The following is a 19,716-nucleotide window of genomic DNA, read 5'->3' as shown; positions in this document are numbered from 1 at the left end:
CTCCCGGGATTGGAATGACTCCTTACCCTCTCCCTTAAAACCCACTTCCTTTCGTCTTTCCCTCTCCTTCCCTCTTTCCTGATGAGGCAACAGTTTGTTGCGAAAGCTTGAATTTTGTGTGTATGTTTGTGTTTGTTTGTGTGTCTATCGACCTGCCAGCGCTTTCGTTCGGTAAGTCACCTCATCTTTGTTTTTATATTTAATATCCAGTTTGTTGCTTTTAATTGCTTAGTTTTCCACAAGATCTGTCTGGAACATCTCCCACAAAACAATGTGTTCTGAACAACTATTTACTTTCAGTTTAAGCTTTCATAGTTTTATTAATGGACATCTTCTGTACATGAGCTGCACTAGAAATGCTTTATTTGTCAGAACTATGGTTCAAATGGCTCTGAGCACTATGGGACTTAACTTCTGAGGTCATCAGTCCCCTAGAACTTAGAACTAATTAAACCTAACTAACCTAGGGACATCACACACACCCATGCCCGAGGCAGGATTTGAACCTGCTACCGTTGCGGTCGCGCGGTTCCAGACTTTAGCGCCTAGAACCGCTCGGCCACCGCGGCCAGCTATTTGTCAGAACTGGTCTTTGTGTTTATAACCCATCCTCAGTGGCATCTGATACAATTGCATGTGCGTCAATTTCTACAAAATGGTAACTGTACGTATGTAGCAGGAACATTAAGTCTACGTACATTATGCATTTTGTTGCAATAACATGTTTGTCAGTTCATAAAACAGGATCTGAGATATGTCCTATAACACAGTACACAATATTCATATACATAACTGCTATCAAATATTATGCAGTGACAATCTCGATAATATTTCACATAACTATCATGTAGAGTAAAAGTGGAACTGACTGGTCAAAGAGTCTAAATTAGCTGTCTTTTGTTATTTCCAAGATCATTTATATGTGTGATTATGTCTTATGACAGTTATGACAAACATTATCAAGAATTATAACTGCCTAAAATTTGATAGCAGTAATGTACATGGCAAAGTGTATACTATGTTCTAGGACATATTTCAGATCCTGTCACATTAACTGACAAGCATGTCATTGCTGTAGAATTGTATAATGTAAGTAGACTTATATTACTGCTATATATGTACAGTTATCATTTTGTAGAAATTGATGCACACACAGTTGTTCATACCTCTGTATCAAATGCCACTGAGGATGAGATACAAACTCAAAATCCAGTTTCGGCAAATAAAACATCTGTAGTGCTGCTCATGGTGTATTAAAAATGTCTTAATAAATGTCTGAAAGCTGCAGAGCACCAAACGTTCAAGATTTTTTCATATTTTTATTTTAATCCATGCTAATGTATTTTTGAAACGCTGAAGTGAAATGTTTTTAAATCCTATTCATTCTTGTTTGTTTGTTAGTTACATTTAAATTTCTTCTGCAAGGAATAACATTCTCCAATGTGTTGTATTAATTTATTGTATTTTTTAAAAATAATATTGATCCATTTTATTTGCTAACATTCATTATATTTTTCTATAGCTGTGAAAACAGGGGCTACCTCAATAAAATATTGACCACATTTAATTTGTGAGAGTGTTACATGGTCACAAAATTATATTATTACTCCATTAAACAATGTCAGGTTTTAGGTTGCTGTTTCTTGAAAATATTAGTGTGCTGACTCAATAATTAGACCTTAAAATGTTTTAAATATGGTGTCTAATGTTGTGCAATAGTTATATCAAGTGGATGGGCCTTTTAATGTATTTATATGTTGACTGTTCTAACTAGTGGTTTGAAGGGTCACTACACTGTCTGATTTCATAACTGGAAGAAAAATACACTTGTTCATGTGAAACCAAATCCAGTATCTGATTTTGAGTTTCAGTATATTTTTACTTGCAGGTTAATGAAGAGGTTCGAAAAACTGCAGCAGAAGGACAATAAAGTATACCATTACCTGAGCCCAACCATACAACCAGATGAAGAATTATCCAAAAGAGGATTCTCCATGTACACAGGGTATTTATCTGAGATTTATTCACATTACTTTAATATGAATTGATAATTACTTTTTCCATATTACAAAATTATAATGACTCTGATTTTTCCTCAAGTGAAATTCTGATTTAAATAATGACACAATAAAATGATCTTGAATTAGAGATATTAAATGTTTAACATCAGAAGCTTCTGGACCATACATTTGCTGCTTGAATGTCCAGCACTGTCCTACCTTACATGGTGTTGCATTGTGTAGACACTGGACTGTCTCTGTGAGGTGGCACAGTGTTTATAACATAACACTTAAATTAAACAGAAGTTGAGTTTATCTGTCTCATCATATTTATGTTCATATTCCTTAGTTTCTCTAAATCACTTCATGCAAATGCAAAAATTGTTACTAGAATTGGCCCTGGATGGTGCTTTTGCTCATTCATCTCTAAATAAGTGAGTTTGGTTTGTATAAGGAAATAGTTGATGATGAAATACCAAAATCTGACCTTTATTCCCTCCTTCCTGGATCTAACAAGGGGAATTCCACATCACCCCCCCCCTCAGATTTAGTGGTAAGTTGGCCCAGCAAATAACCCAACAAAAAGTGGTCAAAGATCAAGCATAAAAACAGAATGAAGGTGTACCAAACTGTGAAGAAAGAAGCAAAATAGAAGCAGTGAACAGTCCAAGCTCAAGATGTGCAACCTTGAATGAATTCAAAGAGCCACGGTGTTATGGTTATGTGATCACGGTGTTGGACTGCAAAAGGGAAGATCCATGTTCAAATCTCCCTTATGATATCCATTTGTGATGGCGAGCTGTAAGGAATGGACCTCTACACACATGTATCTCCTATGTTTCCTACTCAAGTACCACATATTATGACTCTTGCATTCTGTTTTGAAAGTTTTGGCTCTTGAATTCCTTTGCTGTAACATAGTTCGTGTTCATTTATTTGTTGTTTTCATATGTGTGAGAGATTTATGTGCCATCTCACCTGCTCTCACTATTCATCACATTTACCTATGACAGTAATATATTCTTAGCACATGACTTATATTCTATAACTAATATATAGTTTGTCAGTTGCCAGGACTACACAAGGAGAATGGACTCATCAATGACTGGACAGACAGATCATAATTTTGTGAAAAAAATGTAGCACGAGGGAGATTTGAACACAGATCTCCCATTTTGCAGTCCAAAACCATGATCACAAAGCCACAATGCATGGTTCTTCCAAATCACTTGAGGTTGCACATCTTGAGCTTGGACTGGTCACTGCTTCTATTTTGGTTCTTTTTTCACAGTGCAGTACATCTCCTTGCTGTTTTAGTGCTTGATTTGTGTTCAGGTTTTGATGGGCCATCTTACCGCTAAACCTGAGGGGAATGCAATGGGGAATTTCCCTTGTAAGCAAGCTGAAAAAATTATCTTAAAATATGCATGAAAATGTTTCTATACTTCTTTAATTTTCAGTCTCAGTTTATCATTATGAAGTAAGGAAAAAAAAGCATCGCCATTTAAAGCATGACTCCAGTGGTCTAATTGCTTCTCAATGTTAGGATCACAGAGCTGTTCAGTCAGTTAACTGGAATTACTTACGAGTTCATTATTGTTGTGAATGTAGAAACTGAATAGTAGTATTAATTCAGCCGAAACATTAATGGTAGCAGAAAAATGTTTTCCTGCTATGGTTCCTTGCCATTGCATGCTAAGATTATTAAGTACTGGTATGATAGAGTGCTCTATAACAGAGATATGGCAACAAAATAAGAGGCAACAAATGACATTTATTAAGAGTATGTGACAAAATAGTATTTAACTTTGATGTGTGGTGCTTGATGTCCTAAACCTAATACAGTGATATCTAACCAAAAATGTTCTCTCTTTGAAGGCTATGGTATTTTAAGTTTCAAAGATAGTAATGTCTGCAGACACATTGTTACTGGTGTAGTTCTCTGTCAATAGCAACTGCTACCTCAGGAGGTAGTCTTGAGAGTACTGTGCTGAGCTAACTGCAGGCATGGAATGGTGCTGGGTAATTGCTGTTGCAGAACTGTCTAGTTGTCTGCAGTGTATTATGTTTTGGTGCCTGTTGGTGGAAAATTCCATGTTGGGCAGTACAAAGTGAAAGCAAAATAGTCCACAGTTGACAGTGTTCCCTATTGGCTGTCCCCACTATTGGTAGACACACAATGTGCCAGAGGAAGTGGCATGGAAGCAGACAGAAGTTAATATTTGTGAGCACCATATGGAGATGCAATGTGAGTGGTTTTGCCTTTGTGATGGCTGTCTCTCACAATATTTGTTGTGTACCTTTTGCTTGGTACACAGCAATTACATTGTCAGTCATATATCTCACCATTAACAAACTTTTCTCACCTACACTATTCACAATAACAAATGATAAAATACATAGATAAAATTATTTAACTCATATATGGTGGGATCATGGTTCTCAAAAAATAACATATTCTGTAAACATTTAAATATGCAGACTAAACAAAGGTTTAATATTTGCACATGAATATTTTTAAAGAAATGTTCCACAAGCAGATGGATAGCATTACCCTCTGTCAGTTTTGTACAATGAGGTGCTCTCATCAAAGTGTAAATGATTGTTTATCAATCTGTACATACCAGTTGCAAATAGACAGTTTTGCAAACAACTGTGATCAATCTTAATGTATCATAATCAATTATATTCAGCAACTTCAGGAAGGAGCTTCACACAAAGGATAAGCAGTGTGGCAGTATTCTTATCCAGATTACTAAGACATTTTATGAAACTAAACAAGACAGAACACTTCAGGTATCTCAGTCATTCCATAAAGAAATTTTATGATAATCTGTAGCAGATACATTCCTTATTAAGCATAAAGATTATGAACTTCATTTAATTTTGAAGATTGGAAATAATATCTTTCAGTGTTGAAGATTAGATGAGTAGACTGCATAATTAATAAAGAGGTACCGAACTGAATCCCAGAGAAGTGTAATTTATGGTAAAAAATGACTAAAACAAGGAATCTGTTGAAGACTGTGCATAGGAGGTGTGCGCTACAATGATAGATTTGCCTAGGTACCTAAAAGAACAATGGAACTTTATTACACAGTACCTTATGCAAATATAACAGCAAACAGCTTCCAAAGTAATACCACTTAAGATTGTTCTGACCTGATAAGAGTTGACACTAAACACAATGACAGTTTCTTGTATCTATGAGCTGCACCTTTATGGTATGTAGCCACTGAATTAAGTACACTGTTCATCTTAAATTCAGTAGCAGTTATGTGGCTGCAGTACTCACAAAGACTTGGTGGTTTGGATGCAGTATGTGAGGTTGTAGGCTCCAGCTAGTTGGTGCTATGTTCTGATGACTGGAGCCCTGACTGTGGGACTGCTTGTGCAGTTGGTTCTTGGCCCAGAGAACTGCAGCTATGAGTTGCCAATGTCAACTGACTGGTGAACATCTGGGTGGCATCCTATAAATCCATCTGGTGGAAGAATACCAGGAAATTGTGATAATGCCACATGGCTCTCAGAGGCCAGCTAGTGCTGGTGACAGCAGCACTGTATCCAGCAAATGTAGCATCACCAGATACAGCAATGGCTGCTGCAGGCATGATGTGCTGTGATCTAATTGCAGGTACCTTGGCAGGGCAGGAACCTCCAGCACTCTGCTGTGTGGTTGATGGCTGGATCAAGTATAACAGCAATATGTAATACCACATTGTTCTAACCTGATAAGGGTTGACACTAAACACAATGACAGTTTCTCGAATCAATTAGCTGTACCTTTATGGTATGTAGCCATTGAGTTAAGTACACTGTCCATCCTAAATTCAGTAGTACTTAGTACAGTTGGATTGAACAATTATTTTGGGAGCCCTCTTGAATTGTATATGGTTGCAAAAACATACTCAACTTCCTAGCAACAAATAATCCCAAAAAATTTGGAGTATTGTGATGAATACAATGTTAGTGAGCACAAGGTCATTGTATTGAGACTAAATAACCCACATCCAAACCCACTACAGATAAATGCAAAATATATCTATTTAAAAAAGACGATAACAATTTGCTTCATGCCTTCCTAATAGGCAGCCTCCACTACTTCTGAACTAACTATGTAAGCATAGACCAGATGTGGCCTGAATTCAAAGAAATAGTACTGACAAAATTGAGAGATTTATATCAAATAAGTTAATAAGTGACAGAACTAAGCCACCACGGTACACAAGACAACTGAGGACACTACCAGAAGCAATGAAAAAAGCATGCAAAATTTGAAAGAATGCAAATACCTTACATTTGCAAAGTTTTAGAGAGCTTGAAATTTAGGGCAAACTTCAATGTGAGATGCTTTCAATAGTTTACACAATGGAACTCTCTCTCAAAATCTGACAGAAAATCCAAAGAGATTGTGATCATATGTAAAGTGCACTTGTGGCAAGACACAATCAATACCGTCAATGCCAAATAGTGATGGTAATGTTGAAACTTCCTGGAAGATTAAAACTGTGTGCCGGACTGAGACTCGAACTCGGGATCTTTGCCTGTCGTGGGCAAGTGCTCTACCAACTCAGCTACCCAAGCACAACTCATGCCCCGTTCTCACAGCTTTAATTCCGCCAGTACAATAAAGCTGTGAGGACGGGGCGTGAGTCTTGCTTGGTTAGCTCAGTTGGTAGAGCACTTGCCCGCGAAAGGCAAAGGTCCCGAGTTCGAGTCTCGGTCCAGCACACAGTTTTAATCTTCCAGGAAGTTTCATATCAGCGCATACTCTGCTGTCGAGAGAAAATTTCATTCTAGTGATGGTAACGTTACTTATGGCAGAGCCACAAAAGTGGAGTTACTAAATACAGTTACCCAAAGTTCCTTCACCAAAGGAGACAAAGTAAATATTCCAGAATTGAAATAAAGAACCACTAGATATCTTACAACCACTTGCTTGACAAAAGATATGTACCTAAAGATTGTAAAGTGGCACAGGTGACACCAATACTAAAGAAAAGAAATAGGAGTATTCCACACCTGTACCACTAATGTCGATTTACTGTAGGATTTTGTTCAAACATTGTGAATTATGTCAAAGAAAACAATATACTGACAAACAGCCAACATGAGTTCAAAAATACAATTCTTTTGGGGAAAAAAACCAGCTCTTTCTTCAAACGAAGTAATGGGTGCTATGAACAGGGAACTAAAATTGATTCAATGTTTCTGGATTTCCAAAAGGCTTTTGACACCAATCCTCACAAGCACCTTATAATCAAGTTGTGTGCCTATGAAGTATCATCTCAGTCGTATGCTGGGTTTCTGATTTCCTGTCACAATGGATGCAATTCATAGTAATTGACAGAAAGTCTTTGAGTAAAAGAGAAGTGATATCTGGCACTCTCCAAGGAAATGTCACAGCCGTCTGCTGTTTCTAATCCATACAAATTTTGTATAGATTAGAAAGAGCAGAGGGCTGTAACAATTCCTTGGGGAGCATCATTTAATGATTTAACAGACAATATGAGCAGCCATCTTAGACTTTTTGCAGATGATGCTATAATTTTCCATGTTGTAAAGCTATCAGAAGATCAAGACCAATTGGAAAATGATATCTGTATAATGTAAAAGTGGCAACTGACTCTAAATAATGAAAAGTGTGAGATCATCCTCATGAGTACCAAAAGGAGTCTGTTAAATTTTGGTAACATGATAACTCACACAAATATAAAGGCTACCAATTCAATTAAATACCAAGAAATTACAATTACAAACAGCTTATATTGGAGTGATCACATAGATACTACTGTGGGGAAGAAAACAATCAAAGACTGCATTTTATTGACAGAACACTTACAAGATGCAACATAATGAGATTTTCACTCTGCAGCAGAGTGTGCACTGATATGAAACTTCCTGGAAAATTAAAACTGTGTGCCAGACCAAGACTCGAACTTGGGACCTTTGCCTTTCGTGGGCAAGTGCTCTACCAACTGAGTTACCCAAGCTTGGGTAGCTCAGTTTGTAGAGCACTTGTCCGTGAAAGGCAAAGGTCCCGAGTTTGAGTCTCGGTCCGACACACAGTTTTAATTTTCCAGGAAGTTTCAAAATGCAACATGGTTGGTTGGTTGATTCAAAGGAACCATCCAGGCATTTGCCTGAAGCAGTTTAAGGAAATCACAGAAAACCTAAGTGAGGATGGCTGGATGCAGATTTGAACCATCATCCTCCCAAATGCGAGGCTAGTGTGCTAACCACTGTGCCACCTTACTTGGGGATGCAACACGCCTACTAAAGAGACTACCTACATTACACTTTTAAGTCCTCTGCTAGACTAATGCTATTCAGTATGGGATCCTTATCAGATAGAATTGACTGACAATTTGAGAGTGGAACAGCAGAGAACTAGAGTGAAAGTGCTTTGATGAACCCTCTGCTAGGCACTTACATGTGAAATGCAGAGTAGTCATGTAGCTGTAGGTTCAGAATCAGTTGATCTGACACATCCTAAGGCATCAAGGAAAAATCGACTTGGCAAGAGATGGAAGAGTGGGAAATAATTGTTGAGGGAGATCGAGGCTTGACTACAGTAAGCACAATCAAGTGCATGTAGGTTAGGGATGTGTATGGTTCTGTTGTCAGTTGCTGTTAATTATGATGATATGAACTCTCCATTTCACTCTACAGAAGCAGCTCCAAAAAACGGTATTGTCACATGAAAATTACTGGAAAAAGTAGTGACTATCTGCAGGTGTTTTCCTTGAGAAACAACTCTCCATCACAGCTATGAGATGGAGGTAAAGAGGCAACAACTGACTTCTTAAAACACTCTGTAGATGACTAGATACATTTTGTGACACAAACTCTTCAAAAATTTATAGTGATCAAGTTCTTTACAGCAGTTGTTTCTACAATAACACAACAGAGTTCTTCCATCACGACTGACATTAAGAGCCCACACTCACTGTAGCTTTATAAACTAACTGAGAATTTGCAAGTTATCTCAGGAAAATTCATTTAATAGCTTCCTTCTTGAAAACATAAAATTCAGTTAAAGTTCCTTAAAATGAAAAGAACTTGTTCACTAGGCATGTTGACATTATATGAGAAACAGTTAATAACATTTACAGTGCTTCAGCAACTCAAGTGGGTAGATTCTTCCTAAGCCTACCATCTATCATGTTGAAAAATCTTCTAACTTCACACACAACATGGTTTCTGAGGCAGAGTGCAGACAAGTACAATGATGGAATCTCTGTGCCACAATGACTGGTTTCAGCTGACTTTTGTTCATTGAGGAGTACAGCTTTTGTCTGGCAGAGTGGGTGGCAAATGGGACAACTACCTGTAACTCACTAGTGGCTGCTTTGACCTTCAGCAAAATTTGGACCATCTGAACAAATAGATCAGTCATAGCATTCCAAGTTGGATCTCTCTTTTGATTTATAATTTTTTTTAACATTCAAGGATAATCTGCAAAACAAAGACACAGGAATTTGTTAAAGATGTGGCACTGTTAGCTGTGAGCTCTGAAAGAACTCATAAAGACATCATTTTGGCCAGATTAATACTTAAAATTGCTCCAAAACCACACACCTGAACAGCAAAATACCTATACTGATGGATTAAAACATAGGTTAGTTAATCTAAACAATTTTCACAACATTTAATGAAATTATCAATTTTAGAATACCTGGATCAAATTGAAAGATATTTCTCCATGGACATGGAGGCTGTTTGCTGTATATGAAATACACAGTACTGTTGAGTCACAGCTCTCTACTGTCATTCCTTAGTGGCCATAACTCATAAAAACACTGGTATCTGCAAAGTATGTGATTAATTTTTAAGAAATTTTGCAAACTTGCTTTCTTGGTACACTCTATATAATGGCAACATTATTTTTGCTACACAAGCTTCCTTATCAGCTCTAATATGACATCACAACAGGCTGTGATATCACTGAGATGCACTCAGCATGAACAATAGACAGAACAATCGACTGTGCATCTAAAAACTGGTGGTGGCTGGAAGGAACCCTCACTTGCTTCCCCACATGTTACACTAGTTATTCAGAGATGAAGAGTCTTACATATCATCTAATAGAATGGAAAGCAGTATCAAACTATTCCTTGGACTGAAGACATCAACATCAATATCTTCTGATGGAAATTGAAGATGTGATGTACCCATTCAAGTACAATACAGTCTGTTTCCACTTATAAAAATGCACAACCAGTGAGTTTTGGTTAGATAGACAAGGGCATGAACACAAGGCTTACTAAATATGATTATATGCACTCTTAAATGCTGTGCTCCTGCCTTGCTAGGCATTCAGTCAGGTTCTTTCATTAGGACAAGTGAATACAAAGCCACAAAACATGAACACTGAAACACCAAAGAAACTGGTATAGCCATGGATATTCAAATACAGAGGTATGTAAACTGGAAGAGTACAGCACTGCAGTCAGTAACACCTGTGTAAAACAACAAGTGTCTGGCACAGTTGTTCAATCAGTTACTGCTGCTACAATGGCAGTTTATCATGATTTAAGTGAGCTTTAATGTCATGTTATAGTTGGTGCATGAGCGATGGGACACAGCATTTCCGAGGTAGCAATGAAGTAGGAATTTTCCCAATCTCCAACATTGCTGTAGCTGGAGAAAGATCCTGTAAGAACAGGACCAATGACAACTGAAGAGAACAATTCAACGTGACATAAGTGCAATGCTTCTGCAAATTGCTGCAGATATCAATGCTGGGCCATCAACAAGTGTCAGTGTGTGAACCATTCAACAAAATGTCATCAATATGGGCTTTTGGAGCTGAAGTCCCACTGTGTACCCTTGAGGACAGCATGACACAAAGCCTTACACCTCACCTGGGCCTGTCAACACTGACATTGGACTGTTGATGCCTGGAAACATGTTGCCCGGTTGAACAAGTATCGTTTCAAATTGTATTGAGCAGATGGACATGTACAGGCATGGTGAAAACCTCATGAATACATAGACCCACCATTTCAGCAGGGGACAGTTCAAGCTGGTGGAGGCTCTGTAACTGTGTGGGGCGTGTGCAGTTGGAGTGATATGGGACCCCTGAAATGTTTAGATACAACTCTGACAGGTGACATGTACGTAAGCATCCTGTCTGATCACCTGCATCATGTTCAATGTGCATTCTGATAGCTGATGGACTTCGGCTGTTCCAGCAGGACAATGCTGGAATTACCCCACACATCCAGAGTAGCTCCAGGAACACTCTTCTGAGTTAAACACTTCCGCTGGCCACCATTGAGTATATCTGGAATGCCTTGCAACATGCTCTTCAGAAGAGATCTCCAACCCCTCATACTCTTACGGGTTTATGGTCAGCCTTGCAGGATTAATGGTGTCAGTTCCCTCCAGCACTACTTCAGATATTAGTCAAGCCCATGCCACATCATGTTGCAGCACTTCTGCATGCTTACAGGGGCTCTACATGATATTAGGCTGGTATACCAGTTTCTTTGACTCTTCAGTGCAAAATGTTTGCTTTGTCTCTCTCTCTTATTTCCAGGTGCAAACCACATAAGAATTCGAAATTCTCTGTATTTATCACCCAGTGATCCCATTCCATCTCAGACCTGTTAATATTAGCTTTTGCTTCATTGGAACTTGCACAAATATCGTTTTTTAGGGCACAGCTCTGAGGTTTGTTGTTTTGGACCTTGCTTTGTTTCTACTGTTCTTAGTTTCAGTTACACAACTAACCTAATGAGAAATATGTGTGCTGAAGATACACTGCAGTTATAGCTTAAAAGAAAAATCTTTAATATCTATCTCTCTGTCACTTTTTCTGGGACAAAAACAAACAAGGTAGCAACAACAATCTGAAACATTTACTTGCACACACATTTCTTGGTATTTGCATCTGTTACTTCAATCTATAGCAGAGATACTGATGTTTTAAAACATTGCCTTATAAACAAAGAATTGCATCTTGAACACTCACTTAACACAAATATATGGAATTCTTATATACCACACCAGTGAACTTCCCCGTACCTCACTTCCTTGAGGATTAAGTTTTACTCATCATATGTGCTTTTAAGATAATCACTGAAACATGTAGAGACAACATGGCATTAAAGAACTGATGATTCTCACCATCCCTCGTTTTGGGATCCAGAGTGAGCCAGTTCTACATTCAGCCAAAATTGAGAAAATTTCTTGCAGTTTACTTTAGCAGATCATACCAATTAATCACCACAAAAAAGCAGAAATTTCTGCATAAAGTGCAAGTACTTCATATATTCTTGCTTAAGCAAAAATGCTTTCAGTTTATATTTGTAACTATTGCATGTTATATATGTAGTAAAACTTCTCTACTGAGCATCTGTTAAAATGATAACTGTTGTAAGTAAGATGTACATACAGACAATCAAGGAATGGGAAAGACAGTAATCAGTAATGTCATTACCTTCTGATTATCTTATTATAAGTGGCACACAACTTTTCATATTTGTTTTCTATCTACCTTTTCATTAATTTAACTGAAATTGAGCAGTTGTTTCAGTTATCATTCCATAACAAAAGGCACCTCTGGGAGACAGGATGCAGTACAGAAGGAGTTAACACCAGCACAGATTGTTTCCCAAACAAAGATTTCACTCTGCTGCAAAGTGTATACTTTAATAAAATTTCGTTATAGACTGAAACTGTTTACTGGAATGGACTTTCAACTTAAAATCTCTAAAAATTATTATGATTATCATTTGGCACTCATTTTTTGTACACAACAGCTAAAAGATACAAAAAAAATTCCTCAGTACAAAATTGTAAATAGTAAAAAATTTACCAACATAAGCCTATTTAAGCTTAACACATGGCTTCTTCTTCAACACTCTAAGAGGTGCTGTAGTCAGAATCATCTCTCTCATGTAGAATAAAAGTGCAGTTGAGTCAGGATAGCTTGAGCATTTATTGACCTCATTGCACGTTGAAATGACAATGCAGGATGCTTGGCAGGATAGCAGGTATGTAGAACCAGGTGAAGAGCTTTAGTAGAAGTAGTGAGGAAACAATAATGAATTTATTTATTACAATCAGTACAGCAGCCAAAATGTCATCTTACTGCTGTAGCACACAGCGGAATAGGCTGTTCTTGGGCAGTTGTGTGTACTTAGCTCAGCACAGGTCTCAGGAGGTGGCCAGCTCATGGAGTTGCCAAGCGAAGTAGTGAAGAAACAATAAGTGAAGCAGGCAGCAGCTGCTACAAAGCACTGTCAGCACCTTATTGAGTGTAGTGCTGTGTCAGCCCAAGTAGTTGGCAGGCATACAGTAACAACAGGCTCCATAGTAAGCTGGTCATGTCATTTGGACCAGATGCATGAGCAACTAACAGCCTGGGTGGGCCCAGTACAGGGAACATCCAAGCACAGTGGTGAAGAATCCACTGTAGGATACAGCATCAGCTGCCCATGGATGCAGTCCAGTAGTAGCACAGTGTGTGCATGCAAGGCAACCAGAAGTCAGCCAGCAGATGGCCCCCTGCTGAATGGCACAAGTTCAGCTCACAGCAGCACTAGGAGTAGGCACAGCCCATATCCCCATGGCTAGTGGAGGCAGTATCTACTAGCAGTAGGCTGGATGAGCTGCATCAGGTCAACAACTGTCATGTAGTACCTCTCAGAACTGGCTGTGCATGATGACAGGCACTGTATAGCTTGGGCAGGTAGTAGTTTTGGCCACTCAACCCTGGCCTGTTGTGACAGGACATCAATCCTCATCACATAGGCCCCAAAAATGGCACACTGCCAGGCTTGGACATGGTATAATTCAGATAACCACTGAAATGGGCCAGGCCTCCATACCATGCTGTTTCAACAGTGTTCCAGCCCTACCAACAGCAATGGGGACTGGATGTATGGTTACTAGTCTTGCTCTAGGACGAGGGTGGAGGCCTCCAACATATCAGAATAGCCTCTTTACAGTATCTTGTGTGAGAATGTGGTGACAACTTTCTGTTTGCTTGGCCACAGGTTATAGCTACCAAGCTGAAAGGTAGTGGTGCAATAAAAGCCAGAGATTACTATTGCTTGTAGATGGTAGCAGACTTGCACAAAAGTTCCTTCATACTGAAATACATAGAAGAATATTGGAGAAGACAGGACTATTAATCAACAAAGCATGGCTCTTCTGGGTTCTAAGATCCCATAATGAGCTACAGAACAGAACAAGAGAGATATTAATAATGCAGATTCATAATTGTCTACTCTTGCTCCATCCTTTTTCATCAGGGATTCTAGATGCCTACTCATACTTTTAAATTTATACAATGAAAAGTAGCTATCCTATGGCACCCTATATACCCTAACTAGAAATGTATGAGTATTATAACTGACTGTTGCCTCTTATTCATTGGTATTTTTGTTAGCATCTGACAGGAAAAAGCTTTTTCTAGCTTCATTTGATGGCATTTTGACATTTTAGTGATTGAGTTTCAGTAAAACTACAATTGATTTATTTTTGTGACTGAAAAGAATAGTAATTTCCTTATTATATTTTTACATGGTTTTTCTTTATTTGTTTGGTTTTCTATTATGGTCACAAAAATGTGGATTACCCTCTGGAGATATTTAGAGCAATGAAAGCATTTTCTCTCTCCTTCCTTTTCACCTCCTCATGTTAAACAGTAGCTGTCATCTCCTTGTCTTTCTTTTCTTCTCAATGTCGATGTCAGTAGAGCTGTAGAGATGGAGCACAAGCTCAGGTTGTGTTAAGGATGAGGAAGGAAATCCACCATGCCTCTTGAAAGGAGCCATCCCAGCATTTGCGTGGAGTGATTTATGGAAATCGTGGAAAATCCAAATCTGGATGGCTGGATGCAGGTTTTAACCATCATCCTGTATACGAGTCCAGTGTGCCATTGTGCCACCTCACTTGTTTTTTTTTTTTGTCAGGTTGATGTATTAAGTTAGGACTTGCCCCATTAGGAAAACTCATTATAAAGGATTAGAATAGTGGCATTAAAAGCATTAAGGAGTAATTAATTGTTATCAGATTAGAAGGTGATTTTTAGAGTAAATCTCCAAATTGGTAAATATATAGAGAATGGGAAAATACTAAATTTATGGAGATCACTGAGATCATTTTGCATTACTGCAGATAATTTTTGAGTTTTCAATATCAGTGAAATAATGTTAACTGTATTAACAAAGAAAAAATGGTTGTCGGAATTCTGCTATCTCCTGTACTGTAAAAAGATAAATAGATGAAAAACCATAGCTGAGAGCACAAATATGTTGCCCTTATTATCTAGTGCAAAGAATTCTTTCTTCTATTGGAAAAGCTGAGTAAGTACTACTTTGAAAACTGTATTTGCCCATACTATTCAGAAGCACAATTTTCCGCCTCTCATTTCCATCAATGAGCAGAGAGGTGTGAAAGTAATGGAGGAAACTGCTAGAAATCAGGATAATATAACCTCATTACAATATTGTGGTTTACAATTCTGACATAACTGCCTCTGTAGTGAGTGTCAGTAACTTCTTATGATGTGAGTGTGATCATTCAGAAAGTGGTGGTTTTATTTCCTAAATTTTAAGAATTTTCAGAGTAGATACTGGCTGCTACGCAGAGTGGAGTCTGCATTGTACAATTTCTGACAATTTACTTCTGTACCAGTATTATGGATTAAGTTCCAAAGTTCTCCATAGTATCATATGACCTGACGGTATAGAAATGTTGTAACCTTTAATCACCAATAATTGCGTGGATATTCAAACACACTCACTTAGAAACAATAGCTGGTTACATGATAACAACTCAGTATCTCTTATTTGACTGCCGTGCCATGACATGCGGCCGGCGCCGTTCGTAGCTAGGTTGCGCTCCCGTGCTCAGCCGAGTTGCGGAGCGCCTCTATCGCCGTTTGCGCGTACTGTCGTGGCGGCACTGTTAAATGTCGTGGCACTGTCACAACACTTGTGAGGACCCGAGAAGATCCCATGGAGAGACACGAGAGTATGGTCGAAAATGTCCAGGACGGAAGCTCATGCATGGAACGTGCCTCCTGGACGAGATGATAGGTGAAAAGTCCAGAGCAGCATCCATAGGTGTCGTGGACCTGGGGGTGTGCTCCAGCGAGATGGGTCCCGGAGAAGGCGGCGTCACGACTGGGGCCGGTTCCGGCATACTTGGAAGTGGTAGCGACGTCGGCTGCATCAACACCTATGGTAGATCGACAGCAGCAACAGGACTGGCTTCTCGGGCTGGTGGAGGAAAAGGAAGGGGCAGTGGCACCAGCGTGGCCACCACTCGTGGGCGCATCTGGTCATAATGGCGAACAACCATGCCGTTGTCCGTACGTATTTCACAAAGCCGGCGGCCACGAAGAGCCTTGACCACCCCTGGAATCCATTTAGGGCGAGATCTATACCCTTGTGCCCACACGTCGGTGCCCACCGAGTATTTTCCCACACTAGGGGACACAGCACAATGCCTTACAGGGTGAAGCAGGTGCAGTAGAGTGCACGATTGGCGGCCATGCAAGAGTTCAGCAGGGCTGCGATCACCCAGAGGCGTGAAGCGATAAGAACTCAGAAATTGCAGCAGAGCGTCATCTGTGGAAAAATCACTAAGGAATTTGTTCATCTGGCTTTTGAAAGTGCGGACAAGGCGCTCGACCTCCCCATTCAATTGCGGATGGAAGGGCGGTGCTGTAACATGATAATCCCTTGTCCAGTACAAAAATCATGGAAGGCCTGCGAAGAGAGCTGAGGGCCATTGTCCGTGACGATCATGGATGGAAGACCTTCTAGCACAAAGATTTTGGACAAAGCCAGCGTCGTTGCCGCAGTGGTGGGCGACGGACATCGAACAACAAACGGAAACTTCGAGAAGGCGTCAATCAACAGTAGCCAATAAATACCAAGGAAGGGGCTGGCAAAGTCAGCGTGCAACCATTCCCATGGCTGCACTGTATCAGGGCACGGATAGGGCATTGTACGAGGTACAGCCAGTTGTTGAGCACACTGACCACACACAGCAACCATGTGGGCGATGTCTGAATCAATACCGGGCCAATAAACGTGCCTGCGGGCCAGGGACTTAGTCCGAGAAATACCCCAATGGCCTTCATGCAATAGTTTGAGAACATCTTTGCGAAGAGAGGCTGACACCACAACCCATGGAGATGCGCCATCCGTGGCCAGAAGAACAACACCATCACAAAGGTGCAAGGCATGGTAGTTGCGAAGGGGATCCGATGCCCGGCCCACCCCGTTGAACAAAACTGATCACCTGACGCAGGACCGGGTCCCGCACGGTAGCCGACACGACATGCGAACCTGTAAGTGGAAAACCCTCGACCGCATGACATTCTTTCTCATCAATGTGGAAACGGAGTAGTTCATCACAATCGAAAACCGGGTTGGGGCCCATCGGCAATCGCGAAAATGCGTCAGCGTTGGCGTGCTGGGCTGTAGGGGCAATAGTGAATCTCATAGTGAAAACGAGACAAGTATAAGGCCCAACGTTGCAGGCGGTGAGCTGCCTTATCTGGAAGCGATGCCGATGGGCTTAACAGAGAGACCAGCAGCTTGTGGTCAGTGATGAGGTGAAACTTAGAGCCATACAAAAAAACGCTGAACTCTTTTAGAGCATAAATGATGGCGAGCACCTCCTTTTCGATTTGAGAGTAATGCCGTTGCACATCGTTGAGGGTCTTGGAAGCATAGGCAATGGGTCGTTCTGACCCATCCTCATACCGATGGGCGAGAACAGCCCCTAGGCCATACTGTGACATGTCAGTCGCCAGAACCAAGAGCTAACCCGGACGGAATGTGGCAAGACAAGGCGCCAACTGCAAATGAGCCTTCAGGCAGACAAAAGCCTGCTCACACTCGTCGTACCAACAGAAAGGGACGTTTTTGCATAACAGCTGATGCAGAGGATGAGCTACCCCGCCGCGGATGGAATGAATTTGTGATAATAAGCAATCTTGCCTAGAAACGCCTGAAGTTCTTTGACCATAGTTGGCTGGGGTAGAGCATCAATGGCCGCAATGTGCTGACGTAGAGGATGTATACCCTCACGGGACAAGTGGAAACCAAGATACACAATGGAGGGTTGGAAGAACTGGGACTTGTCCAGATTGCACCTCAACCCAGCCAAATGCAAAACTTGAAACAGTGAACGCAAATTGCGAAGGTGCTCCTCAGTGGAGGCCCCTGTGACAACAATGTCATCCAGATAGTTTATGCAGCCGGGAGCGGAAGCCGTGAGCTGTTCCAAAAACCGCTGAAAAACGGCCAGCGTGCTAGCGACACCAAATGGTAACTGCTGGTACTGATACAACCCACAAGGAGTGTTGATGATGAGAAATTCCTTGGAAGAAGCATCCAACGGCAACTGATGGTACGCCTCCGATAAGTCAAGTTTGGAAAAGAACTGGCCCCCAGCGAGCTTGGTAAATAACTCCTCGGGATGGGGAAGAGGATAAGTGTCAATGAGGCTCTGAGCGTTGATGGTGGCTTTAAAATCACCACACAATCGCAGACTCCCGTTTGCTTTAGAAACCACCACGATTGGCGATGCCTATTCGCTGGAGGTAACAGGAAGGAGAATCCCTGAAGCTGTTAACCTGTCTATCTCAGCCTTGACAGGTGCATGCAATGCCACAGGAATAGGGCGTGCTCAGAAAAACTTAGGGCGAGCTGTAGGTTTAAGAGTAATGTGGCCTTCAAAATCCTTGGCATGATCCAGACCAACAGAGAACACGGACAAAAATTCAGAACACAATCCATCCAGCTGTTGATACGGAATATCCTCAGATATGAGGTGCACATCATCATCAATGGAGAACCCAAACAACTGGAAAGCATCATAACCAAACAGGTTTTCAGTGCCCGCATGATCCACCACATTAAATGTGAGGGGCCTAACAACAGACTTGTAGGCAGTGGAAGCATCAAACTGGCCAATGATAGAAATTTTCTGGTTATTATACATTCTCAGATTTCGTGTAACTGGAGACAAGGGAGGGGAGCCCAACTCCAAATACGTGCGAGAATTAATGAGAGTTACTGCAGAGCCAGTCTCCACTTGCATGTGAATGTCTTTATCCAGAACACGAACAGTAACAAACAACTTATTTGTTTGAGAAAGCACACAGTTAACATCCATATCCGATGCCTCATCCTCATCGACAGGAACTTTAGGGGACTGACACACAGAAGCAATGTGGCCTTTTTTCCTAATTGAATTACACGTGGCCCAACGTTTTGGACATGCGGCCCTGTCATGCTGTACGAAACAACGTGGACAAGAAGGAAGTGCGGAATGAACCTGCTTCTGTGGTTGCAGTTTTCGCTGCGAGCACTGCGGCCCAACGCAACGTTTTTTACGTGAGTGAACTGCCGCCACATCTTCGTTCTCCTGTGAAACAGGCAAATTGTCCGTGTTGAAAGTTGACTGTACAGCGCCTACATCACACCACGCGTCTATTTGCACGCCAGCAGTGTGAGACACTTCAAAGGATTGAGCGATGCTTAGAACTTCCGACAACGACGGGTTTGGCAGTTGTAGGGCACGTTGCCAAACTTCTTTATCAGGAGCAAGCCGTAGAATAGCATCCCTAACCATTGAATCAGCATCAGACTCATGATGAGTGTCCGTGACAAACTGACATTTCCTACTCAGACTGTGTAGTTCCGCCGCCCAAGCCTGGTAAGATTGATGGGGCTGT

At 40.7% G+C, this 19,716-nt stretch overlaps 1 protein-coding gene across 1 annotated transcript in view; it reads left to right on the top strand.

The window, feature by feature from the left end:
- LOC126469634 (uncharacterized) overlaps positions 1-19,716 on the top strand; it is a 69,961-nt gene that overhangs the window by 22,496 nt on the left and 27,749 nt on the right. The window contains exon 2 of the mRNA XM_050096760.1: positions 1,889-2,005. Within this exon, the coding sequence (XP_049952717.1) occupies positions 1,893-2,005 (113 nt within the window). The 5' untranslated portion in view covers positions 1,889-1,892. The remainder of the gene's footprint in view (positions 1-1,888; positions 2,006-19,716) is intronic.

Source organism: Schistocerca serialis, chromosome 3, assembly GCF_023864345.2.
Source record: "Schistocerca serialis cubense isolate TAMUIC-IGC-003099 chromosome 3, iqSchSeri2.2, whole genome shotgun sequence".
Taxonomy (NCBI): domain Eukaryota; kingdom Metazoa; phylum Arthropoda; class Insecta; order Orthoptera; family Acrididae; genus Schistocerca; species Schistocerca serialis.
The sequence above is the reverse complement of the archived record's forward strand: the minus strand, read 5'-3'. Positions and strand labels throughout refer to the sequence as shown.